At 42.8% G+C, this 26,874-nt stretch overlaps 3 protein-coding genes across 3 annotated transcripts in view; 1 reads left to right on the forward strand and 2 right to left on the reverse strand.

Annotated features, from left to right (window-relative positions):
* lrp2a (low density lipoprotein receptor-related protein 2a) overlaps positions 1 to 13,735 on the forward strand; it is a gene marked incomplete at both ends in the record, with an annotated part of 65,886 nt that extends 52,151 nt beyond the window's left edge. Inside the window, 21 exons of the mRNA XM_080838592.1 lie at positions 1,659 to 1,775; positions 2,471 to 2,587; positions 2,950 to 3,087; positions 3,793 to 3,915; positions 4,386 to 4,514; positions 4,997 to 5,128; positions 6,403 to 6,534; positions 6,868 to 7,011; positions 7,257 to 7,422; positions 7,514 to 7,642; positions 7,822 to 8,042; positions 9,268 to 9,447; positions 9,641 to 9,760; positions 10,130 to 10,217; positions 10,351 to 10,418; positions 11,124 to 11,241; positions 11,400 to 11,535; positions 12,033 to 12,140; positions 12,298 to 12,414; positions 12,732 to 12,812; positions 13,574 to 13,735. Of these exons, the coding sequence (XP_080694718.1) occupies positions 1,659 to 1,775; positions 2,471 to 2,587; positions 2,950 to 3,087; positions 3,793 to 3,915; positions 4,386 to 4,514; positions 4,997 to 5,128; positions 6,403 to 6,534; positions 6,868 to 7,011; positions 7,257 to 7,422; positions 7,514 to 7,642; positions 7,822 to 8,042; positions 9,268 to 9,447; positions 9,641 to 9,760; positions 10,130 to 10,217; positions 10,351 to 10,418; positions 11,124 to 11,241; positions 11,400 to 11,535; positions 12,033 to 12,140; positions 12,298 to 12,414; positions 12,732 to 12,812; positions 13,574 to 13,735 (2,726 nt within the window). The remainder of the gene's footprint in view (positions 1 to 1,658; positions 1,776 to 2,470; positions 2,588 to 2,949; positions 3,088 to 3,792; positions 3,916 to 4,385; positions 4,515 to 4,996; positions 5,129 to 6,402; positions 6,535 to 6,867; positions 7,012 to 7,256; positions 7,423 to 7,513; positions 7,643 to 7,821; positions 8,043 to 9,267; positions 9,448 to 9,640; positions 9,761 to 10,129; positions 10,218 to 10,350; positions 10,419 to 11,123; positions 11,242 to 11,399; positions 11,536 to 12,032; positions 12,141 to 12,297; positions 12,415 to 12,731; positions 12,813 to 13,573) is intronic.
* Positions 13,736 to 15,586: 1,851 nt separating this feature from the next.
* On the reverse strand, positions 15,587 to 19,003 carry rdh1 (retinol dehydrogenase 1; the record flags this gene model as incomplete). Its single annotated transcript, XM_080839665.1, has 6 exons — positions 15,587 to 15,804; positions 15,939 to 16,102; positions 16,730 to 16,988; positions 17,651 to 17,981; positions 18,130 to 18,168; positions 18,983 to 19,003. 6 exons carry the CDS (start codon positions 19,001 to 19,003, stop codon positions 15,587 to 15,589), a joined length of 1,032 nt encoding a protein of 343 aa, XP_080695791.1.
* A 697-nt stretch (positions 19,004 to 19,700) lies between these two features.
* On the reverse strand, positions 19,701 to 22,199 carry dhrs9 (dehydrogenase/reductase (SDR family) member 9; the record flags this gene model as incomplete). The annotated part of the gene is made up of 4 exons (XM_080838668.1): positions 19,701 to 19,915; positions 20,062 to 20,225; positions 20,340 to 20,598; positions 21,887 to 22,199. 4 exons carry the CDS (start codon positions 22,197 to 22,199, stop codon positions 19,701 to 19,703), a joined length of 951 nt encoding a protein of 316 aa, XP_080694794.1.
* Between the last annotated feature and the right edge of the window lie 4,675 nt (positions 22,200 to 26,874).

The following is a 26,874-nucleotide window of genomic DNA, read 5'->3' on the forward strand; positions in this document are numbered from 1 at the left end:
CCCGCTCCATCCACACAGCAGCACAGAAATGCACACTTTGGGAGGTCATGCCTCACTAAACCTGAATTACCATCACAATAGGGTGCCGGAGCTGTGTGCTTCACACTAATAAATGATCTTATGGCTCCACACGTCCTGAAATGTCCCAGGACTAACTGTGCTTGCGTTTGGACACAACACATACACACTTCTCTGGTTTTTTTTTTCGTGGAGACACGGATTGGCTTAACTTGGCTACACAAATTATGGAACATGGCTGCTGATAAAGAACAATGGAGCTTTTACTCTTCTGTCAGAAGTGTCCCCCTTGTGAAGAGTGATGGTGTTAACACGCCTGTCATCGGCACTGTTTGAGGCAGGAGTACCGGAGGAGCAAACTGACCTCAGTCTGTAGACGTGAGTGGAGGTGGTGGTGGTGGTGGCAAGTCAAGGAGGCTGCCGCCTAGTGGCTCAGCATTATCTAAACAACACACAGAAAACACATACAAGTTTGGTCCAGTGAGGGTAAACACACACACACACACACACATGCACAAAGACATTCTTGTGCGCATTCTCACACACACACACACACACCAGCACAAACACACACATATGCGCATACACACACACACACACACACATGCACACGCACACACACTTGCACATACACAAATGTGCATACACACACACACACACACACACACACACACACAAACACACACATGCCCATACACACACACACACACACACACACACACACACACACACACAATCACACTCTGACTCAGGCGGTGAGTGATGCGCTGATGTTTTCAGCACACTGACCCTCCCGCTGTAGCGGTGCTGGTAATGCGGGTAGATAGTGGCTCTAATGAATGCCATGAACTCACCACCTAACAACGACGGCTGTGAAGAACAGGGGAGGCGTTTGCCAGCACAGAATGTGTGGGAAGAACTCTGAGAGATCAGACCATGAGCAGTAACACCCTCTAACTCTAACACTTACTGTCTGACAATTCATGTTTTTGTGTGTGTGAAATGGTTTTAATTGGCTGCTTTTTACTGATGGGTTCATCAATCCATGACACATTTGGTTGACAAAAATGTATTCGTGTTTGACCCTTTCTGGTGTCAACAATTAATATTAAACAAAGTTCCTTTAACACATTCTCAAATTCATGTGAACCATACATTTACGCCTAGATGCAATATATTTATTTATTTATTTTTAAAATCAAAAGTAGAAATCTTGTTTTAGACCAATTATATATTTTGAGTTCTGTATAAGGTTAGCCTGAATTCATTTGCATTCACACACACACAAAAATCAACTGTTCAGTATTGTGGAACATGGTTTTGTTATTATGAATTCAGAATTGTTATTCTTTTAATTATTTTAATCCTGCAGGCAGAATTGAGTAATTGTTGCATTATCCAGGAGCATTTTTTTTATTGACAACTGATACTGCATAGCACGGAATGACTGTTGTCTTTGGCTTAGTTGGTAAGAAAATGAAGTTGTGCAGATTCAGCCTTTTACTGCTGCAGCCTTGTGCAGTGGGGTCTCTGTGTATTTGTGGCTTTTTGGAGTGCAGACAGACTGATGGGATTCACACTTTTGTTTGCGCCTCCACTCCTCCCCCCCCCCCCCGGCACCCCTTCTCTCCTCCCCCCAGGCCCGCGCGAGTGCACGGAGAGTGAGTATCGCTGCGACAATCTGCACTGCATTCCGGAGCGCTGGGTGTGTGACCATGACAACGACTGCGAGGATAACTCGGATGAAAGGGACTGTGGTGAGCAGGAGGCCTCTTTGTTTTGGCTCCGATTGTTGCATGGTTGAGGCCAGCTCAGGGCCCATTGCTAACACCCATACTGCCAGCGTCAGAAATCACATTAAACAGCCACAGCAGAGAGAATGGATTAACTCCTTCACAGCAACTTATAGATTTTTCCCCTTTCAATGTGAGGTGTTATCTCGGAAGCTTCTTCTTTTCTTGCTTTATTTGTTGAATTTATCAGCGTGCAGTGAGAACAGAACATTCATTTTTTTTCTCTAAGCTTTCATCTTCATCTTCATCATTCATCTTTTCAAATTCATTTTAAAACAAAGTGGAGAGGATCATTGCAAAAACTAACTTTGTTGACTACTGAGCTTTTAAAATGTCTGTTAAACACAAAAGAAATAGCAATCACCAATATGTCTGCACTACTCCCCCACAGCATAGTGAAAGACAGCAATGCTTAACATGTATGCAACATTTGGACATGGATGTTCTTGTGTGTGTCAACATCTCCCTAACATGAGTCCTGTTTACTTTGCACCATGGTAGGTTGTGCTGGTATTTCTAAGCACTTTGTACAATAGCAGCAGTGTTTGCACTTAATTGACTGGGAGGTTTGGAGTATTTGGTAATAAAAGCAGGTCTAATTAGCAGCAGCAGCGTAGCTGAACCCAGTGGCTGACAGGCTGTGTTTGGCTGTGTTTCAGAGCTCAGGACCTGCCACCCGGGTTACTTCCAGTGTGGCAGCGGCCACTGCATCGCCGAACGCTTCAAGTGTGACGGAAACGCCGACTGCCTGGATTACACCGACGAGGCTTCCTGCCGTGAGTGGCCCTCACCCTCCTCTCATCTCACGCTAGGCTTAGCATCAATCCTCAGCCAGCCACTCTATTTAGTCAGCCAGCTCAGAGCCAACACTGAAGCGCTATAGTTCAGCTCCAGACTGACACATAAGTGGCCATTGCTGCTGCAACAGCACCCTCTACAGGTGTGTTGGTAGAATGACATTACAGCTCAGTGCCACCTGTTGACTCTGTGTTGACTGTTGTTGATGATACTCACAGTCTTGTGACTTAGGATGAATGCGGTGTGTTAGAAGCTTAGACCTATGACTTTGGCTTTGCATGCATTACGTTTTAACCCACTTCCTTGTTGTTAACTCACTGCTGGGATCTCTTGTCTACAGCCACCCGCTATCCTAACGGCACCTACTGCCCACCCTTTCTGTTTGAGTGCAACAACCACGTGTGTGTGCAGCCACACTGGAAGTGTGACGGTGACAATGACTGTGGAGACGGATCGGATGAGGAGCTCCACCTCTGCTGTAAGAAAACAGATATCCACACACACACACGCACACACACACACACACAAACACACACACACACACACACACACACACACACACACACACACACACACACACACATACACACAGACGTTTCTAGGGACTCCGGAGGCTCCAGGCAAAAGTCTTAGCCTGGGCCCCCTAACCATTCCCCCAGACCCCCACCGTCTACACACCTAAAAAGGGTATCCGTTCAAGCGAAACCTTAGGTTTGAATAGTACAGAATAAAGTGCATACTATACTTGATGTAGCGACTGGAATGTTTCATGAGCGGAGTAAGAGGTGGAAAGTGAAGGAACTGTTCCAAATAATCAATTATATATCAATTAAATTGTAATATTTTAAAATGTGTACATCTGGACATCTTATACAGAATAATGTAAGAAGATATTTTAGAAGGCTAGTCACTGTCATCTTCATATTAGGATAAACTGATCCTACATACTTCAGTAGGCGAAGAATCATAGATGTCAAGGGGGTTCTCACAGAATTATTGTTGCTGTAGCCAACGTAATCAGCTGTCCCAGGGGGCCCGCTTGCCTCCACTGCATACACAAACACACACACACACACACACACACACACACAGCTATAGACACTCCCAATGGTTCGGTTCAGGAGCAAACAGACACACAGACACACACTAAAACATATACACACTCTCTCTCTCTTCTTTACAGTGGATATTGAATGTGAGCCGCCATTCCGTTTTCGTTGTGGCAACAACCGCTGCATCTACAGCCATGAGCTCTGCAACACCGTCAACGACTGTGGGGACGGCACTGACGAAAGACAGGAGCACTGTGAGTACCATCAGTAGGCACAGAAAGAGAGAGAGACAGAAAGACAGTACATACTGACATACAACTCAGTAGCTAGCAAGACAACAAGCACCTACAGTTTATTGGTAAGTAGATAAATACATGGATAAATGGGGTGTGGCCTGTTGCTGGATTGATTAATTCACTGATTCCTTCATTAACTGATGCGGTGATAGTTATGCCATCAATACAACATGATTCATCCACTTTGTAAACACAATGTAGCATTTATCAATGCAGCTACTGATTTACTTTGAGTTTCCTATAACTTACATCAACAAGACGTTTTAACACTGAACCTTCCACATTTGAATTTTACATGCAACTACTAAACTACTGTAGTGGTTTTCAGCATAGACCTTCAGGTTGTCACACTCTTGACCACAGCTCTACTTCCTATCCCTGGTCGTCCACTGCTGTGCCATAACCTCCCCCCCTCTCCACCCCTGCAGGTGTGACCCCTACCCACGGGCCCTGTTCACCTGATGAGTTTAAGTGTGGCAACGGCCAGTGCATCCCGCTGCAGTACGCCTGTGACGACTATGACGATTGCGGGGACCAGACGGATGAGCTGGGCTGCAGTGAGTGTCTCCTGCCTGATCCACCATTTTATACTTGAAGACAAGCCCTTCACACACACATAAAACCCTTCACACACACACACACACACATACACACACACACACACACACACACACACACACACACACACACACACACACACACACACACACACACACACAGACACACACGCTCATATAACCCTCCACCAGTAGTTACTGTGGACAGACACAGGAACACAGGATCCTCTGGGAGTGTGGAGTGCAGTGGAGGCTCCCAGCATCACAGCATCTTCTTGGATCCTCAGTTACCAGTTCTTGTGCTTTACTGGAGATTTTACATTCATGAGATTGAAATGGTGTATTCCTACCCCAATTCCTACACTGACGTATGTTTGTCTTACTCTTCGTTTTGTCTGTGTGCATTAGTCCTAAAAAGACCATACAAGAAGACGTGAGAATAATCTTTGTGTGTGTGTGTGTGTGTGTTTTTCCTTGATCAGACGTCGGCAGTGGACGCTCCTGCGGTGAGAATGTGTGTGAGCATAACTGCACTGATCTGCCAGGCGGAGGCTTTCTGTGCTCGTGTCGCCCTGGTTACAAACCAACTCAGACGGACAGGAACACCTGTGAGGGTATGGAACACCTCGAGTACTTAACACTTAACACACCACATCATTTAACACACTGAGAACAAAAGCCATAGAAATGATTCAAGATTAATTTAGATCAAAAAGGTAGGTCAAATAGATAGGTCAAATTTGATATATTTTGCCAGAGATGTATTTTTGTCAGGTAATGAAATGTATGGATAATGGTAACAATGAAGAAAAACGTGTGTGTGTGAATTTGTGAATAGTTTGTGTGTATCTGTATTTATGGATGCATGAGTATCTTGCATATGTATATACAGCCGCGGAAAAAATTAAGAGACCACTTCAAAATTATCAGTTTCTCTGGTTTTACTATTTATTGGTATGTGTTAAAGTAAAATGTACATTTTAGTTTTATTCTATAACCTACCTACATTTATTTGCAGAAAAATGACAATTGGTCAAAATAGCAAAAAAGATGCAGTGTCTTCAGATCTCGAATAATGCAAAGAAAACAAGCTCATATTCATTTTTAAACTACACAATACTAATGCTTTAACTTAGGAAGAGTTCAGAAATCAATATTTGGTGGAATAACCTTGATTTAAAATCACAACTTTCATGTGTCTTGGCATGCTCTCCACCAGTCTTTCACATTGCCGTTGGGTGACTTTATGCTACTCCTGGCGCAAGAATTCAAGCAGCTCGGCTTCTTTTCATGGCTTGTGACCATCCATCTTCCTCTTGATCACATTTCAGAGTTTTTTTTATGGGATTCAGGTCTCAAAATTGGGCTGGCCATGACAGGGTCCTGATCTGGTGATACTCCATCCACACTTTTACTGGCCTGGCTGTGTGGCATAGTGCATTGCCCTGCTGGAAAAAACACTTCTCAGAGTTGGGGAACATTGTCAGAGCAAAAGGAAGCAAGTTTTTCTTCCGTGACAATGTTGTACTTTGCCTGGCTGAGGTTTGTAAAAGACCATAAGGATTGAACCAAAGCCGACTGGAGGGTCTCCTAGTTCGTCTTCTCTGATAAGTCCAATTTCACAGTAGGTGCAAGACTCTGTGTCTTGTAGGCCTCTCCAGGTCTCCGTCTAACCATCAGACGACCATGTGTTGGGCAAAGCTGAAAATTGGACTCATCAGAGAAGACGAACTAGGAGACCCTCCAGTCCACTTTGGTTCAATCCTTATGGTCTTTTACAAACCTCAGCCAGCTCAGCTCAAATTTTGAAGTGGTCTCTTAATTTTTTCCGCGGCTGTATATATGTGTGTGTACTAAGTTTATTTTGTGTGTGTGTTTGTGTGTGTAGATGTGAACGAGTGTGAGGTGTATGGCACGTGTCCTCAGCAGTGCAAGAACTCTAAGGGCAGCTACGAGTGTTTCTGCGCTGAGGGTTTCCGCACGGTGGGTGAGCAGCACGGGCTGGAGTGTGCCGCTGAAGGTGAGGGGAAAACAGACGCTGGGCACCTACGACACCTCCCTCTCCATCTCACTATCCTTTCTTCCTCTTTACCAGCCAAGATCAAAACACCCCAATGTATTACCCTAAGCCTATAAAAGTACTTTATGTGGGCTGCATACTTTCACCGCCCTCTGGATCTTCACCTGGCAGGACTAAAAAAGGCATTAACATATATATCAAACATAACATTGACAAAATAAAATAAAATCAGCATATCAGTGTTTTTTTCAGAGATCTGTCTCCGGCAGCATGTTTGTGTTCAGTATTGATTCCTTGTAACATGCGGGTTGTATGTCTGGTGGTTCGTTCCAGGGAACCCCCCAGTCCTGCTGCTGCCTGATAACGTGCGCATCCGACGTTTCAACCTCTCCACCGAGCAGTACTCCGATTATGTGGACAACGCAGAGCACATCCAGGCCCTGGACTACCTGTGGGACCCTGAGGGCCTTGGACTCAGTAAGAGAAACTAGCTAGCAGCTTCTTTTTTTTAAAGGGAAACATGGCCTGTGGCAGTAGAGGCATATTGGTAATAGGAAAGCTTTTTCTCTGCAACACACTGACACACTTCTTCAAACATGGTGTTTTCTTTTCAGACAGGGAGTGGTTTTACTCTAGTGTTTTCTCATCATGTGCGGTCTGGTAGTTATACAGGTGGTATCCAGTAGGGGCACTCTCACCTCAACCTTAATTTGTGGTTTCAGGTATCGTGTACTGGACCGTGCTGGGACGCGGCTCTGAGTTTGGGGCCATCAAGCGTGCATACATGACCACATTTGATGACCAAGGCAATAACCCAGTGAAGGAGGTGAACCTCAACCTCCGATACATCGCAAAACCTGATGGCATCGCTGTGGATTCGATTGGAGGGTAAGTAGTTCTGGGATTATTGTTCGTTTGATCACTTGTTTGGTTCATTCAAGTCATTCAGTTGCTAACACTTTCATGATTTGCTGTTTAGCCATATTTACTGGACGGATGCCGGTGCTAATCGGATTGAGGTGTCCAAGCTAGACGGGCGCTACAGGAAGTGGCTGGTTAGCACTGATTTGGACCAGCCGGCTGCCATTGTTGTTAATCCATCTTCTGGGTAAGACATCTGTTGCTCAGCAGAGCACTCAATTCAGTATGTGTCAATATAATGTAAACACATCACACCTACTGTGTAATTTTATAAGGTTTGTCATTTTCACTGGTGTGTTGATATGGCTTTGTTCGTCCCTGTCGAGGTACCATGAAGTTCTGATAAACCCCTATGTCTCTTTCCAGAATGATGTACTGGACAGACTGGGGCCGGAGGCCTAAGATCGAGTCGGCCTGGATGGACGGGCAGCAGAGGCGGGTCCTGCTGGATGAGGACCTGGGCTGGCCCACTGGCCTGGCTCTAGACTACGTGAACGGGGGGCGCATATACTGGTGCGACTCCAAGGAGAACGTCATCGAGTCCATGACAGCAGAGGGCTCAGAGAGGAAGATCATCATGTCTGGAGGTCAGTGCTGCAATTTATATGCTCTTCGAAATATGAACATCGGAAATGACTGAACTGTGTACAGCACAATGAGACAAGATACTTTGTTATTGGCGCTTTATAAAACACATGGAATAGAATTGAAATGACAATATTAAAAATAAGGATGCATGATATTGGATTTTTGCTGATATTCAATATGCCAGTATTTTCAAACTTAGTTTGTCCGATTGCAGATGTCTATATTTTTTCCTGAAGAGAACGCAATTTCTATCCTGTACTAGAATTAAATAATCATCAGAGATGAAATACTGATTTTTGTATGTATGGTTTGTTAGTGTTTTTTTTTTCTTGCTGAAATCAACTGTTAACTGATGTCCCACAAAGTCTATTTGTTTAATGTGGAAGATTCTGGACCATCCTCAGCTTACTACAGTTCTTTTTACAGGTGTATTTTAAGTTGGTGTATGTTATGTAATGATATGCGTCACCCTTTGTGTGGCACCTGTAAGAGTATATTGTTAGGGTTGTTGCAGGAAAGGACTCAATATACAAAATAACTCAGGTTTTATTTTCAAAAGGGAAAAAAAGGATCCAAAAAGGGAAAACACGCAAAAGATCAGGGCTACCTAGCTCAAAACTAGGAAATCCAAAAAAGGGGCAAGGCACTAAAGATCCAAACCTAGGAATCTAACAGGGGCAGAGCATCCACAGGAAAAGAATATCCCAACAAAGGAATCAAACTGGGCAGGCACAGAAACAAGACAGAGATGCAACATGGACTTTAATCTACAAACCAATGCTGGACAAAGGACAGACTTAACTTAAATAGCAAAAAAGGGGAAACGGATGATAGGACACAGGTGAACTAAACAAGGGGGAATAAACAGGACACAGGACAAAACCAATCAGGCAAACAAACAGAGTGATTAACAAAGCAGGTGTGGTAGAATGTGACGGAACAAACCAGGATGTGGCGGTTGAGCTCAAGATGACAACAAAGAAGCAAATGGCGTAAACAAACAAACAGGGGAAAGCACATGTCGGGAACAAGGAAACACAACACAAAGACAGAGCAGGATCCTGACAGTATCTGGCAATACGCCCACCGTTAAGAGATATCAAGTGTTTTCTTTTGTGATGTATTCCTAAGTGAGCTCTTCTAGGAACATAAGTCAATAATCCTAGTTGTCAGACTGGAATATTTACAGACTTCTGTAATGCCTGCCTGTCTTGCACCCTGTAGATATCGGCAAACCCTACAGTCTAGATGTCTTTGAGGGCCACGTGTACTGGACCACCAAGGAGCGTGGGGAGGTGTGGAAAATTGACAAATTTGGGAAAGGGGACAAAGTGAAGGTGTTGACAGTGAACCCATGGCTGACTCAAGTGCGCATCTACCAGGAGCACAGACACAACCACTCTGGTGAGCTACAGGCCTTATCTTGACCACAAACATGTTCGGTATGGTTCGCATCAAGTAGCCCACACAAGGTTCCTCTGATATGTTTCCACTGTGCCCTAGCAGGGCCAAAAGACATTATAAATGTATTTGACTGCATGTGCATGTGTAAAATCCATAAGCTGAGCTGAGCTGACCCCTCCTGGTTGTCCCTCAGTGCCTAACCCCTGTAAGGACGTGTGCACTCACCTGTGTCTACTGCGGCCGGGAGGCTACACCTGTGCCTGCCCCCAGGGCTCCAACCCCCTGGGCTTCCAGTCCAACGAGTGTGATGCAGGTAAGGGCAGACCCAACTCTCCCTCTACAGCCCTTGCTGTGTCCCTGTGTCGTCAGTCCTGTCTGTCTACATTCCAACCCATACTATCAACCAGCATGCTGTCGTGGTGATCAAACTTCATGTCATGTTGTGACAACATTGGTGTGATATGGGGATGAAATGTTTGTGATTGTTTTTTGGAAATGTTATGGAATGTTGGTGTGGAATGTTATGGAGATGTTGTGGAATGTTGGTGTGGAATGATGTGTAGATGTTGTGGAATGTTGGTGTGGAAAGTTATGGAGATGTTGTGGAATGTTGGTGTGGAATGTTATGGAGATGTTGTGGAATGTTGTGGTAATGTTGCTGCATGGCTGTCGCTCCTTGCAGCCATTGAAGAGGCAGTAGCAATGCCCCTTGCATGCAGATGCATGAACGGAGGTACCTGTTACACTGAGGGAGACCAGCCTAAGTGCAAGTGAGTTCAGATGCATGCATTTGCATTTTGTGTCTGTTAGCATTTCTGTGAATGCAGGTGTTTTCACCATTATGACATTTCCTTGTCTGATGCCAATTTTTCAATAACACATTTCTACCTAATGTTTCTCTAGGTGTCCATATGGCTATCGAGGCAGTTACTGTGAGATGGGCATGTCCAGAGGGGCTCCTGCAGGAACAGGTACCACACAACAAATCATCCTGTAAAGGGCTCTAAGCACATTTGCCTGTAACATTTTCACCTTATCATACATGCTTCTCTAGTGTCCAGTCAAATACTACCCATCCATATGTAACCCAAAACAAACATTCCTCATTGCTGTCTGAGACTGGTCTGTTATCAAAGCCTTGAATATAGGGGTGTTGTGCCCTGTGGCGTGTTCCATGCTGTCAGACTTTGGACTGACAGCTGTCCCATGGGATTTAAGAATGCCTCGCTGAAGAAGAAATCTCTTCCATCTGTTAAACCTTCACTCACACCCAGAGACCCAGGAATGAATGATTCACATGGCATTAATGGACATTTAAATTAAAACACAAACTCTCTTTTTTTGCATTTTATTATTGGTGTGTTTATTATATCAGAGTTAAGAGAGGCAATAATTAATAGATTAACTTGAATAAGTTAGCTCTTGCTAATAATGAACCAAGTTTGCACTCAGTATTCACCTGAATTTCAAGTTAATTTCTTTCCCAAGTAACGTATAATATGCTTGATGTGTTATCTGTGTTGGAGCATCTTAGTAGTTGAACCCTTGACCTCTGTATCTTGAGCACCATGGGTATAGCCCGAGTTGAGGTTGTGAGCGTTCTCCAGTGGGGAGAGCTAATGGTCCAGAGAGTGTGATGACTGATGATGATGTATGATGTGTTTCTCTGCCTCCAGCTGTAGCAGTGCTGCTGGCAGTGATCATCATCCTGGTGACTGGAGCGCTGGCGGTGGGAGTCTTCCTCAACTACAAGCGCACCGGCTCCTTCATCCCCTCAATGCCAAAACTGCCCAGGTAGCCCACGCTTCAGTGCAGCACCGGTGATCACCGTCGTCACGTTATAAAAGCCTCAAGTGTTACATTGTTCAGGAAGCCTGACTTGTTCTCTCCCTCTGTCTCTTTCTCTGTCTCTCCTCCCTCTGCCCCTTCTTCCTCTCCATTGTTGTTCCCAGCCTGAGCAGTCTCCACAGTCTGGTGAAGGCCAGTGAGACGGGGAACGGCGTCTCGTTTCGCTCGGGTGACAATGTTACCATGGACCTGGAGCCCCCTCCACTTGGGGTGTCGTTTATCGACCGTGCCATGCAGCTGGTAAACACACACACACTCCTCCAACACACACACACACACTTCTGCCTGGCACTCAATGGCGTCAATGGCATCTGTTTAACTACACCCATCAGTGCTCTGGTGGATCGTGCTCAAAGCCCCATGAAATCCCTTCTTGACCTTTTGACCTGTAGAGGAATGACACTAGCGCATCATTGACAGCATTAATAAAAACTTAAAACTAAAGAGGACTTTTATACTCCCTGCAGCCAGGCCTCTGATCTAAGATTAGCGGAGTGAATGTTCATCTAAAGGCCTTTCAGGACTCCATGTAAAGCTGCTTATGATGCACTTCTCTGTAATGTGGAGGAGCTTGACCCTGACCGTCTGTGTCGAGGGTTTACTGGGCGAGAAAAACGTTGAACCGAATGGGTGTAATGAATGGGACAGTGTGAAGGTTAATGTGTAATTTGACTGCGGCTTAAGCAAGATAAGTGCGCTGTTTACTTCATGGCTCGGTCTGTCTGGCTTTCTATTAGGATGAGAACTTTGCCAATACAGGACAGCAGCCAATCACCTTTGAGAATCCTCTGTATTCTACTGCCGCTGGCACGTCTGGTGATCCTGCAGTCATCCACGCTACACAGGTACTGAAGATGGAATCCTCATGTTTTATATGCATCATAGTTTGAAGGAAGTGATTGTCCATGATATCATGCTAGAATATGTTGATTTAACATACCCCAAATGGTAGCTCTTCAGCATCACAATGCATAATGCTCAAGGCACGTGATATTCCTGCAGGTTACGGTCAATGTGAGTGGGGAGCAGATAGATAACAACTTTGAGAACCCGGTGTACCACCGCAAACAGCAGGCGGTGGAGGTGAAGAGCACTCCAGTCAACACCACAGAGACACAGGTGAGATGGCCGGCATGCTAAACGCTCAGCTCAGAGGTCGTAGATGTGTGTTCGTACATTGTGTTCACCCTCTCAGGTTAAATGATCAAGTCCAGTGGTGTCTGTGAAATTTCGGTTTGTTGTCTTTAATGATCCCACAAGTGAGTGTGTGTGACCTCAAGTTGACCTTGTGACTTCCTTTAAGCGTAACCCTGAGAAGGCCGGCAATGCCGGCATGATCAAATTTCATTGTTACATACTGGATGAATATCTCAGCGATAGTTTATGCTACAGAAACTGATCAAAATCTCTGTGTAATCTACGTCGTCTTTTTTAAGGCGTTTCCGGAGTCCAAGTGGAGCTTCTTCAAAAGAAAACTGAAACCAGGCACAACCTTTGAAAATCCAACTTACTCAGAGGTGAGAGGAATCGAACACATCACATAGTTATACGCCAAGAACATCACATGCAAAGGCTGTACAACAGCCTGCTATCTCGTGCCTGTGTCCTTTAAATATCTAATGAATCAGATTTGAGGGAATTGTGAAAAGATAATGTTTCATATATTCAGAAGATTCACCATCCTCTAGCTGTCCTTTGAGTGTGTGCCCATCACGTTGCTTCAGAAGCATGTCAGGAAGTGGTGTAATTTCATTGCTCAATTATCTACAACCTTGTGCCACAATACATTTTGTAATAAGTAATCCGTTTGACTGAATAATAATGTTACAAATGCTGATAAAAACAGTTGCTATATGTAAACACAGTAAGAACACTTATGGAAAACTAGATCTTAGGCTGCTATATAACGTTTAAATATCGTCGTTATCATACTTCACTACTGCATACGGTAAGACTAAGAGTTATATTCATATCATAGCATTAGTTTTATGCTTTGCTCTATGTGCTTTTAATTGATACAAGACACCTCCCGCACAAACCCTCGAGTCGGCCCTACTTGATTTCTAAAATGATATAGGCCTACTTGTGCAACCCATGAAACTACTACATGTGAAGAGACATTAGGAAACATCATATTTACATAATCCATTTAGGTTTGCAAGCACATTTGTTTTGATAATAAACACTGCATTTGCACCGTTAAAGAAAAGCACTTTTTGTAGTTGGCAAGGCGTTAACCGTGCTGCAGAGTATTCAACTTGTATTGGCTGTTTGTCAGATGCAGGAAGAGCAGGGGGCAGGGAGTACTGGGGACTCCAGCCAGCCGCCCCCCTTCGTCCCCTCGAAACCCGTGAAGAAGGAGCGACCCAGCGCCTTCACCCCGACCGAGGACACCTACCGCGACACAGCCAACCTCGTCAAAGAAGACAGCGATGTATAACCCCGCCCGACCCCACCCCCCACCTCACCCCACCCCCTTCTCTCTCACATATGGGAATCAAAGACACACTCTGCTTTGCACAGAATCTATTTTTATACACAGCCTGAGTACAAAAGAAATTCAATTTAAGATTATTTTAAGAAAGACAAGTAAAGAAAAAAAGAGAAGAAAACTGCTGTAGACATGGAGAGAAAAGAGAGGTCTTTCATGACGATGCCTTCTGATATTTCTTATGCCAATTCTTGTTTTGTGATTTTTTTTTTATTATTGTGATGTACTATATGTATATCTTTGCACTGACGCTGCTGATAGTGATGTTATAAATATGTTGTATATTTGTAAATTTGAAGAAAAAAAAAAATATTTTGTTGATAAGATCTGGAAAATAGATGATTCCTATTCATAGCAATTTAAGAAGATGCATATCTTTTGGATGGGTTAAATGCATTGAGAACAAAAGTATATTATGTGTAACAAAGTTTTAAACATTCTTCAGTCTATACTTTGCCACTTAACTGAAACTGGAGACAATTGCAGTTGGTTTTGCATATTTATATACCTCATTCATGAACTGGAAAAGAAACTGAACAGTGGTCCTCTGGTTGGGATAATTTCCTTAATGGAACTTTAGCGATGTAAAGACTACTGAATAACACTGTTCCCAAGCCAGGTTTGCACACTTGTCTGAGTTTCTAAGTGAAAGTCAGTCTCCAGCATACAAGCACAGAATGCCTTCACTGGATTCCATTTATGAACTTGTCTCTTCCTAAGGATAATTATTAGTTATGTCTCAGTCAATGACAGTAGTCTGTCCAGTCCCTCCTGGAACACTTTCCTTTCAGGTTGAAACCCTTTCGCTCAAGACAGAGGAAGCAAAAGGCACAAGTGTGCGTGTCTACTTGTAATGGACTGAACACACAAATCAGAAAAAGCAATGCCCTCCTTATCCCTGTGCTGACCTGAGATTGTAGGTTTTTCACACAGGATGGATGTCTGTTGTTGCAGTGGCCTCTTATAATAATCATGCAATAAATGGCCTCTTTTAAAAACACTTATAAGGCAATTTTTGTTATTGCCCCCTCTTGCTGTCCATGTGGGAGTGTTCAATTAGTCTCCTTGTGGATGTTAAAAGAATCCAGTTGTGACTGAAGTAGTCTAAAGACCACATGCATTGTTGACACGGAATGCATCAGGTGAGCGGTTTTAATTGTGGCCTGTAAATTCTTTTTCAGTGATTTTTTTTTTGTATATTAATAATGAAAACAAGCATACCAATTTATAGATTGTTCTTTATGCACCTAAATGTTTGGTTGGTAGCCTTGAAGTGGAAAACAAATTGATGCTGCTGAGAAAGAATCAAATAAATGTTTTGTTTTGTAAAAGTTTGATTCTTTAATTCTTTGAAGGGTTCTTTGATATGACAGGTTGACAAACGCGATTACAACACAGAACAGCATTCTGATAACATTTACATTTACATTTAGCGGACGCTTTTCTCCAAAGCGACTTACAAGGATGTATACACATTTTTCACATTTACACTGATGGCACACTGCACATCAGGAGCAATTAAGGGTTCAGTGTCTTGCTCAAGGACGCTTCGAGAGGGAATCGACCTAGCAACCTTCTGATTACAAGGATTCCTCTGACATAAAGATAACAAAAATGAATATAACAAGACTTGATCTCTTCCCACATTTATATAAATTAGCTCATGTTTCAAGTTTCTTTCCTAAATTAAAAATACTCATCCTGAAAAATCAGATGAGTGAACATTTAAGCGGTATTTTACATCAAGGAAGTGATGATACAGACACAGACATCACTTCCTCTCTGATTTATATTCACCCTTCAACACTGCTTGGGAGTAGGAAGAAGAACATCAACGACAAAATCGCCAACAAATGTAGGGAGGTAGGAGAGGGGTATCCAGAAGAGCTTGGCATCCCATCCTGCGGCGTAGCGAGTCCTCGGGTGCTTAGCTGTCAGAGCATGCTGCATGCAACTGGTCACTTTGGAAATGTCTTTGCTGCACAGTATGTTCATGGAGAAGCTCTGAGCCTTGTTGTCTGCAACACCAACAGGGATGTTACCATTCATCCACTCCATTAAACACTATTCATTTCAGCAACACTCATTAGTTACTAGTATTACATATAGTTAACTTAGAAAGACAAAATAATGTTGTGTTAGGATGACTCACATTCCTCCAGATACTTGGGTCCATACGAGTTTCTGATGTCAGAAGGAAGGCGGTCCCACAGCCTCTGCAGGTCAGCCTCAATCAGATCCAGACGTGTCACGGCTGTCTTGAAGAATCCTGGCTCTATGATGCTAACCTTGATACCAAAGTGCCGCATGTCCCTCCTGCACACGAGGGAAAAGATTCACTGAATCACCATGTATTACGAGGTAAGTCGCTGACTTTTGTGGAATGTATAATATCTGGCACACATAATAATTTAATGAATGGTGTAAAACAATTCCTTTGATAGAAAGCGGCCTTCCTAACGAAAAACCACGGGAAAGCCACAGTCTTAGGTCATTTTGTAGGGCTGAGGTCAAAGGTGAGTGACACTCCTATGAGTGACGTCTCAGACAGCCAATGAGAATGGAACTGATAGATGCCAACAGTGTTGCTAACATAGTGAATGATATCCATCATGACTGACTGACATGACATAAAGACTAAGAATATTAGAGGGGGGCATGGTAATGCTTGATCTAAAATACTTAACCTAGATTTCAAGGAAATGGATACACAGTGCATGATACAATGCAATACAGACATGTACCATGGACCCAATTTTCACATACAGTATATGAGATGTTCCAAGAAAGAAATATGTTGAAAATATTTAAATCCTACATAAAATACAACATCATTTTAATTATGATTTCTTCCTTTATATTGTCTATAACGTTCTCGCTTCAGCAGACAGGAAATCAGTCGCATTGTGATGACATGTGCAATGACTCCAGTCATAGCCATACCTGAGGCTATCTGAGAAACACTCCACTCCCCACTTAGACAGGCAGTAGCCCCCTCCAACCAGAGCCAGTCTGCCCAGGATGCTGGCCACGTTTACTACCCTGCCCTTGGCCTTTTTCAGCAGGGGCAGGAACTTGAGGGTTACCTCAATCAGACCCATCAGATTCACATCCATAACCTTCCGGAAATCCTCTGGCTGCATCCATTCTGTGGGTCCAATAGGGATGGACCTCCCAGCATTATTTATCAGACCATAAAGACCTATGACAAATCAGATGGGAATGGTATCATTTATTTATTAATTCATCCAGTAGATTTCAATTCTGCTTATGTTTTAATGCAGAATACCAGTTGTGACAAACTAACAGAAAACAGAAGAATCTCTGTGTCTAGACTTGTGTAATAGTTTGTAATATGTTTGCACTGACTGAATGAGAGTGTGCTATTACTCAATTATATATTCTCTCGTAGCCTTTAACATCCTGAGGAGATACTCCTTACTTATTACTCAGTTCATCCAAAGTGTTTATTCACATTTGCCCTAGATATGGCTAAGATCTACATGTGAACACGGCCACTAGATGTATGTTTTTAAGGAATTCCGTTCTTGATTCAGTTATCTTTTCTTGAACCTATAGGTCAGCACTGTATGCTACTAACAAACACTAAGTGAGATTAGCCGTCTGAGAAATAAATCTATTCGAAATGAGGACCTTCTGTGAGTCTTCACATAAGTGTCAGATTCCTGTGAAGAAAAAAAAACTTGATAGCCTATCCCATCCAAAGAAAGTGGTTTGAAAAATATGCAGATTTATGGGTCAGTTTTAGGATTGTGCGGTCGTCAAGAACCCCCATCTCCACTTTATCTTCCCCAGTGCTTGCCTCAGACTGGCACCCTATCTACCCCCTGCTGTCAGATTTACCTCGCTCCCCAGTTTCGCTCCGCACCATCTCTACCGCTTTTTCAATGCTCGCGCTGTCGGTAACATTGAGCAGGACTGTCTTGAGTCTGGGGGAGGCTGCGGTTCTCAAGTCAGATGAACCACTTTCCGTAAGACATGCAGCTATTACGTGAAACCCCTGTCGATCAAGCTGCTTGGCCACAAGGTTCCCGAAGCCGCTATCGCAACCGGTGACGAAGACATGTTTTTTATCGATGTCATCAACCGTCAAGGAATCTCTAATGTACCAAACAACAAAGACAGCAGCAGCGACAATCAGGAGGAATGCGTAAGAGAAGACGCAAGTGAACACCTGTAATGGTAGAAACAAATACAGTGAACGTATATGTAGCCGACACTTTGTAAAACATGTAGACTATGGTTTGGTGAAATCTCATCTTTGAAGCAAGGTTGTTAACGTAGGCGTCGGCTAGGCCTGGGTGTGAAACTAAATTCCTCACCTGGGCAAGACTGGGGAGAACGTGTTCCGCTTCGGTCACCTGTAGTGTATTAGGTCAAACGTCAGTTCAGAGAGGAAAATATTAAAGACACGTAGGAACCCCTGTAGACTTCAATGATTCATCCTACCCCAAATAATTGATTTAATTATGAGCCAGATATGACATTTAGCTCCAGCCATAATGAGCTGTAACCAAGGTCTACTTAACACCTCGCATATCCAGTTGATCCAGTTAACAAAATACAACTATTTTCACGACAATCGAAATACCATTCAAATGTACTTGGTCTTTGATGTTCAAATATAAGACTATGAATCTGTTGTGCTGATCCAAACTCCTGTCAAGTGTAAGACTGAGTTATAAAGCAGGGTTGCTTCTATTTACAGAATAACGATCGATCTGGTTTGAATACAAACTAGACGTTTTTCTCTATTTAATTTAAATAATTAACTATGTATTGTCATTTAAAATGTTCAAGCTACCCCTCTGCAATAAATAGTGAGTTCATAAACATTTACATACAGCCATACACAATTGTACATATGTACGGCCTGATTCTTATGTTGTATAGTGTTCAACATCTCAAGAAGTGTGTCTTAGAATTTTAAAATGTTTCTCACATTTTTTGTGAGTCTAAAGAAATATAAAGAACATCTAAAGTTGATATACTGACAACATCAAAGCAATTTGTATGTTCAGGGTTTTCAATGGCAGAATTCAAATAGAGCCCTGTCAAAAAAGATATTGTTTTGCACCACCACCAGATGGCATATGCTGATTAACTGTTCACAGTGGAAACGAGATCCTTACCCTTACAGTCATGCATAATGCACAACCATGGATAAGGCCTTACCACCTCATAGACAATAGACATTTCTGATTATGTGACAAGAGCACTGCATACATGTAGAGCTAACCTACTTTACTCCTCACTTAAAATTAATTCAGATTTAATTAATGTACAACATCCTGTTCAACTTACCATGACTACAAGCCCAAGCAGCTTAATGTTTCATATGTTCATCGGCATAAGCTACTGTCACTTCTGACTTGTTCTCTGCTCCCCGGCGTTTTTGCTGTGTTGGTGGGGTTAGCGCTGGGCGAAGTGCTGTGATGGTGGTGTGTGTGGGAAGGGGGGGGGGGGGGGGGGGGGGGGAGTGTCAAAGGTCTGATTAGAGGCAGAGCAGCCAGGTAAACATGTCGCCTGTCAGATTGTGTAATAAAATGCATGAACTGAACCCTTTGGACCTACTCAGACATCTCTGCCCAACAGATAGAAATGTTCTTCGGCAGTTATGCAGGACAGTTAAAATAGGGTGGCTCTATTACAATTGACTGGCAATTTGGAACACCACATCTGCTCTAGATAGCATTTATTTTTAAAGATGTTTGTACGGTCATAAATATGGGCTTTGTTGTGAGATCACAAATGCATGTAACATGGTTCAAGTATGTTTTATTCCAACATAAAGAGTGGCAGGTGAAATATACATTCATAATAAGTATCTTTTTTATATGGAAGTGATTAAAGTAACTAGTCATATGATCACATCAGAACAATTTCCTAGTCTTTAGGCTTTAGGCTTCACTGCATCCTTCGCCAATAGGAAGTCTGCGAAGAAGGTTGGCATGTAGGAGAGTGGCAGCCAGAAGAACTTGGCATCCCAGCCTGGCGAGTAGCGGGTACGGGGGTGCACAGCAGTGACGGCATGCTCCATGCTGCTCACAACTTTCATCAGGTCACTGTCCAGCATCTTCAAAAACCTGGTGTTCAACATCGCACCCACTGGCAAGGGAAGACAGAGCTCATGCATCCACAGTAACTAAAGACCAAGGCCTTATAGACCATATTCACTTTATAACTAAGATTATAGGTGATAGCCATCATGCTTATAATATTACCAACTGTATATATTGAAATTAATACATTACCTCTTTTCATATAATCACTTCCATAGTCATCCTTAACATCTTGGGATAATCGTTCCCATAAGGTATGCAGATTCTGTTCTATCATACTAGAGTCAGTCACGCTTGTTTTGAAAAACCCAGGCTCAATACACAACACTTTAACTCCAAAAGGGGCCATATTTCTCCTGTGGGTAAATAAATAAAAACAAAAACAGTAAAACACATGATACAGTTACTCTCACATGACTAGCAAATTGCTTAGCATTCAAGCAAACTCGATAAATCACTACAAAAGTTACCGAAGACTGTCATTGAAGCCCTCTACTCCATACTTTGACACACAGTAAGGGCCCCCAAAAGGACTGATTCTGCCAAAGACACTGGCCACGTTGACCACGCGCCCTTTGGCCTTCTTGATGAGAGGCAAAACGCTGAGGGTAACGGCGATGACCCCGCACAGGTTGACCTCCAGCATAGGCTTGTAGTCATTGATGGTGAGCCAATCGCAGGGGCCAGAGGGTAGCGAGATTCCGGCATTGTTCACCACAGCCCACAGACCTGTCAACACAGCCAATAACGTTGATTTGGAAAGGACATGGGTAATACTTTTCATAAAAAATGTCCTACCAATTTATGTCAGCAACTACAACATCAACAAATACAAATCTCACTCATTGGGGGGGGGGGGGGGGGGGGGGCATTTCATGACGTAGATAACTCCCAAACGGTTGACTCTACATCTGAATCGGCTTTGTGAGGTGATGATTTTTCATGATGGTTTTAAACAGTAGAAGTGTGTTGTGCAATATTGAAACCATAAAATGTAATTTCTCTAATACAAATTTAAATGTTGTCAATTTTAACACCAGCGCTGATGAATTTCATCACAGACAATCATATAATTTAGTTTACAGCTCAAACAGACATCGGGATAGTCAGAGCACATACGGGACTTTCCCCTGCTTACAACTGCATATTTCTGATCAGGCATAACAGACCAGTCAAAAGCACGATTGCAATCATACCCAGATACGCTACATGCTGCATATAGGATGTAGATCATCATAAATATGGGAGGTATCCAGTTTAATATCCATACCATTACTAGACTTTCCATTTCTTACTTGGCCTCATCACAGTAAACTTCCCCAGACCAGTCTGAACTGGTAAAGTGTGATCAATGTATTATGACAAAAGGAGAAACAATAGAATAATACATTGCCATAATAAGTAGATTATCTTTCGTTTGTAGTGCTGATGAGGATATGTTTACTTTCTACAAATTTCAACATCCAATATTTCAATGTTGTTCTTCTAACCCACATCCCACACTTACATTCCACACAGGTATTACATGCAAGACTGGACAAAATGCTTGAGGCCTGTTTACTAATACAATGTTACCAACTGGAGTAGTGTTGTGTCACATTTTCCTTCATGCCAGTAGCCATTAGACTTCACAACCAACACAATCAAACATACGTTTTTGTATAATATTTATATAATTTGTCTATAATTTGCTATTTTGTCTATTTATTTTATTTCTTATTCAACTTTTTTTTTTGATGATAATGTATATAGATACTTGATTCCTATACCCACTACCCTGCTGCTTTGGCAATTGAATTTCGCGCACGGGATTAATACAAGTTTATCCTACCCTCCTATCGTATTTTAACGCCAACATAATATATGTTTATGTTGAACTCCAGTAAAAGTGAAGGCAATTTACCTCACTGTTACAGAAAATAATAGGGATAGAGCTTGGGGTTTGTTGAAATCTTCCTTCAGAAACACTTTATCAAGATAAAAAGTGAACATGCACCTCACACATCTGGAAACCAACCTTTCTCTCCAACCTTTGCTTTGATGCTGTCTGCTACTTTGTTGATGCTGTCAACATTGCCGACATCTAGGGCCAGGGTTGTCAGTCTATCTGAGGTTGCTTTCCTCAATTCATCCTCTCCTTTTTCTGTGAAGCAGCCTGCAATAACTCTGAACCCCAGCTGGTCCATATGCTTTGCTAAGAGGTTCCCAAAGCCCGTGTCACAGCCAGTAATGTAGACATATTTCATTGATGGATCAGGTACTCTTTTCCTTTCCCTGAACCAGCGGAAAAGAAACAGCAAGGCCACCCCGCCAAGAATGTAGAAAAACATTTCTGAAAATAGATTGAAAGGTTAACATGACATATTTACCAAGCATCCACAATTAAAAAAAGATTAAGTATAACTCATATTGTGGCGTGCATGGGTGGTGTGTGCACTGCCTGTGTGTGTGTGTGTGTGTGTGATGCGAGTTCGCCCCGTAATGCTGTGCGTGTGATACGTAAATGTGAAATTCGGTATTAAATGTTCCAGTTTAGAATGTGCCTGTGTTTTTTACCCTGTGTTAATGATAGTGTTTAATTCTGTGATTTTATTGAGTCTGTGTGCTTTGAGTAGTTGGTTATGTGTGCTTTTCTTTTTGAAAGGATCTTTGCCCACGCCGCGCAACCTATCTGTTGTGTCCGCGTATATGACTGTCTGCTCCCCCTGCCCTCCATTCCTTATCTTTAAACTTTCGGTGTGTACTTAATTAGACGGCAATGCTCCGATGAGAATGCTCAGTAAAGGGTTAACTGTCCAGCTGGTCAAAGTACCTGTTGAACCATTACAAAGTGTCGACCTTGTTTACTTGAGTTGTAAACTATTAACAGTGTAGGTTTCATCATTATCTTCAATACAAATCGTAGGCATTCAGTTGATTAGGACTCCTGTTAATAGGCAGCAGCTAGAACATATTGATAACAACGTTTACCTTAGTGATCGTAAACTTTTGTAACCAATGATTGACATACAACCAACTCGATTGATTTTTCATGACTTTGACACTTAGTCTTAGTCAGGGCGGCTCCTCCACCGTTCACCTAATTCAGACATGAATCCAGTCGAATTGGCACTATCATCCTCCTAACGACAAGCAGTCATATAAACTTTCCGAAGTTCCGTAGCTTTCCGAAACCGAAATGGGAAAGAGTCGTCATAGTAGCCGACCTACAAGCGGACCACTGGAGTAATACATCTAGCCACTCTGTGACACTTGGTGTAGCCCCAATGGAGCAAAATCATAAACATTGTGTCACCTGCTTTTGTCATTAGCCTACTTAGAACGTACTTTTTCAGCAGGTAAATGCATCCGTATTTCACTGATGCCATTGCAGTTTTAAATAACTCGCTTACCTGAACCACGTAGACTAGACAAAGATTGCAATGTAGGCCAAATCGATGAAATGCAAAGACTCTTCTTGAGGTCCTCTTGGAGGCTATGATCTCTTACTTTTCAAAGCAAGTTTCATCTAAAAAGCCTTCCGGTTTGCACTACTCGCTACTATGCAAGTTCTCCATCTAGTGGTTGTTATGTGGCTAGCGTAGCCTATCACATGATTGCAGCCTGATATGGGCTGATCACAGCCCCAAACCAAAATGTAATGAAACCAGCTCGGGTCTTATTCAAAGATTTGTAATAATATGCAAAAGATTTTTTTATTCAAAAATGTCTCAATCTCCCACTCCCATCAAGTTTCTTCAGCAATTGACAGATTATTTCACAGATTGTTTTGAAATTGGTGTGTTTACCTCCCATATAAACAAATTACAGATCTAATTACATAAAATTGCAATGAATCATACATTTAATTCCAAATTAATAATCAGATCATAATGAAATAAAACAAGTCTTAAAAACAGAGCAATTTAAGACAGAACAATTTAAACAACACAATCTAAAACAACACAAAAACCAGGACTTAAGGTGAAGGCAGAGATGAATAGATGAGTTTTGAGGTGTGATTTAAAAGCAGCAAGGGAATCTAAGGCCCTAATATTCTCCTGGAGCTTATTCCATAGGCGTGGCCCCAGCCAGGAGAAGGCACGATCTCCAATAATTGTGAACCGCAAGGAGGTTGGAGTTTCCTGACCTAAGTGTCCGGGCTGGAATTGAGGGGTAAGGAGGTTCTGAAGATAGGTTGGACCGGTAGTGTCTATGGCCTTGTGAACTGGAGAAGGACTTTGAAAATGATTCTTTGATTAATTGGAAGCCAATGGAGGGAGTGGAGGACTGGTTGATATGTTGCGATTTCTGTGTCCCGGTGAGAACCTGGGCAGCACTGTTTTAAGCATACTGTAACCTCTGGATAGTTTTCCCTGGTAGACCCGCGAGCAGAGAGTTGCAGTGATCAAGACGGGAGCTGATTAACGCGGCCACCAACTTATACGTTTGTTTGGGTACAGAGAGGGCCTAGCCTTGAGATGTTTCTCAGGTGTTAGAATGATGTTTGGCAGATTTAATGTGTGCATCAGAGGACAATGAGTCCAGCTTGACACCCAGGTTTGTGACAAGTGAGGTTAGAGGAGTGGGGTGACCACTGATGGTGATGTGGGTGATACCGGCCTTTTTTGTTTGATGGGGGGTGCCAATAAGAATGGCTTCTAACTTGCCGCCATTTAGATGTAGGGAGTTGTTGCTCATCCAGTGCTGGATGTCATCCAGGCATTTGGTAGTGTCAGGTGTTTGTCAGGTGAAGTTCAGAGGTAGATTTGTGTATCATCAGCATTAGAGTGCAATTGGATGTTATGGCTCCGTAGTTCCTGACTGGACTCACAATTAATTACTCTATTCAAGGTGTGATTGTTGTATGTCTAACACACAAAGTTATGACAAGTGAGCATCTACCCCCCCATCACCACCACACACACATACACACACCATTAGATATCAGATCATCAGATGAGGTCTCATCCAAAAACCCAGCCGTTTACATTTTAAAACACAGCATAAACAGTTCCTTGCATGTAAATACGTTCCTATGAAAGCTTGCCTTTGAACTTTAATAAGAAATGTACCTGACTAATGGCCTCTCGGTCATTGAACTTTTTTTACAACACATCATTGATAATTTCTATGTTGATGTTGTAAATGCCGTGATGAGATAAGGGTCATTTAAAATGAGGGGACACCTTCCACAGACCTACCCTGTCCAGCTTGACAACCAGGTTTGTGACAAGTGAGGAGAGAGGAGTGGGGTGACCACTGATGGTTATGTGGGTGATACCGGCCTTTTTTGTTTGATGGGGGTTGCCAATAAGAATGGCTTCTAACTTGCCGCCATTTAGCTGTAGGGAGTTGTTGCTCACCCAGTGCTGGGTGTCATCCAGGCATTTGGTAGTGCCAGGTGTTTGCCAGGTGAAGTTCGGAGGTAGATTTGTGTATCATCAGCATAAGAGTGGAATTGGATGTTATGGCTCCGTAGTATTTTATATATAAATTAAGAAGAGCAGGAGCCCCAGGACAGACCCCTGGGGGAAACCGGAGATAACACATCTAATGCTGGAGGTGAGATGGCCAAGGGTAACATATTCCTGCCGTCCTGTGAGGTAGAAATAGAAGTAGTCCAGGGCAGTGTCTGTAATTCCCAGCTCCTGGAGGCGCCGATACAGGATGCTTTGGTCCACAGTGTCAAAAGCAGCACTTAAACCCAGCAGGATTAGTAAACTGGGGGAGCCAGTTTGACAACCTTATTTAGAACCCTCACCAGAGCAGTTTCATAGCACTATGGAGAGGTCTGAAACCGGACTGGAAAGTTTCATAAAGATGGTGGGTGTGGAGACGGTCATGTAGCTGGAGGGTGACAACCTCTTCCAAGAACTTTGCTCAGAAGGGGAGGTTTGAGATGGGACGGTAGTTGGAGAGGTCCTCAGGGTCCAGATCGTGCTTTTTTTTAGCACAGGTTTAATGGTTGCCAGTTTGAAGGTGGGGGCTACTCACCAGTAGACAGGGACCTGTTTATTATGTAGGTTGCAGTTGGGACAATGATTGTGAGGCACGCTTTCAATAGTGATGTGGGGATGGGGTCCATAGAGCTAGTGGAGGAGTTCATTTTTAAAACAATGCTGGAGAGCTCAGCTTGGGTGACCATCATGGGGGGAATGATCAGAGGGACGGTCATAGCTTGTACTGTACAGGGACTTGCACAGGAGTGGGCTAAGGTTGCTCGGGCAATTGCCCGTTTGCCCTCCTCGACTGAAGTTGCCCCTCCTTAGGAAATATATATTTGCGATCAGGGGACGGGGGCGTGGCAGCAGCGGTTAGTGAGAGTTTAAAATGATATTGGCAAAATTTGCGATCAGATGACGGGGGCGTGACAAAAATGAATGTGTTGCCCCTTTTTTCCAGGGCAGAGCAACTGCCCTTCAAAATTCCTGTGCCCATCCTCGCTGTAATATACAACAAGTCATGCCAAGCAGGAGGCTGTTTTATGTTTAACCTTAGATCAAGAGGACACGCGTTACTTCCGGTTACCCTTCACTGGCTCTCTGTAGCTGCTAGAATTAAATTGAAATCCCTCACTCTCACCTATAGGACAGCCTCTGGATTGCACCAACCTATTTAAATACAGTGATTCAGTGCTATTTTCCCTCTTGATCACTACACTCCTCTAATGAGCGTTTCATGTCTTTGCCTTCCCTTAGCAGCAAAACATTACAGTCAATACTCTTTTTCATTCGTGATGGAAGTACTACTCCATTTCTTTCTAGTGACACCCTTGGTACTTTTAAAGAGCGCTTAAAAACTCACCTTTTTAGAGATCATCTTTCTAATTGTTTAATTTCTTTGAGGTGTACTTTATGAATATAATGATATCATTATTATTATTATTTATTATTATTATTATTATTATTATTATTATTATTATTATTATTATTATTATTAAATAATATTATTTTTATGAATGTTTTTTTTATGAATGTTTTTGCTTTAATGTTTTGTAAGTCGCTTTGGACAAAACCACCAAAC

Source organism: Sprattus sprattus (genome assembly GCF_963457725.1).
Source record: "Sprattus sprattus genome assembly, chromosome: 5".
Taxonomy (NCBI): Eukaryota; Metazoa; Chordata; class Actinopteri; order Clupeiformes; family Clupeidae; genus Sprattus; species Sprattus sprattus.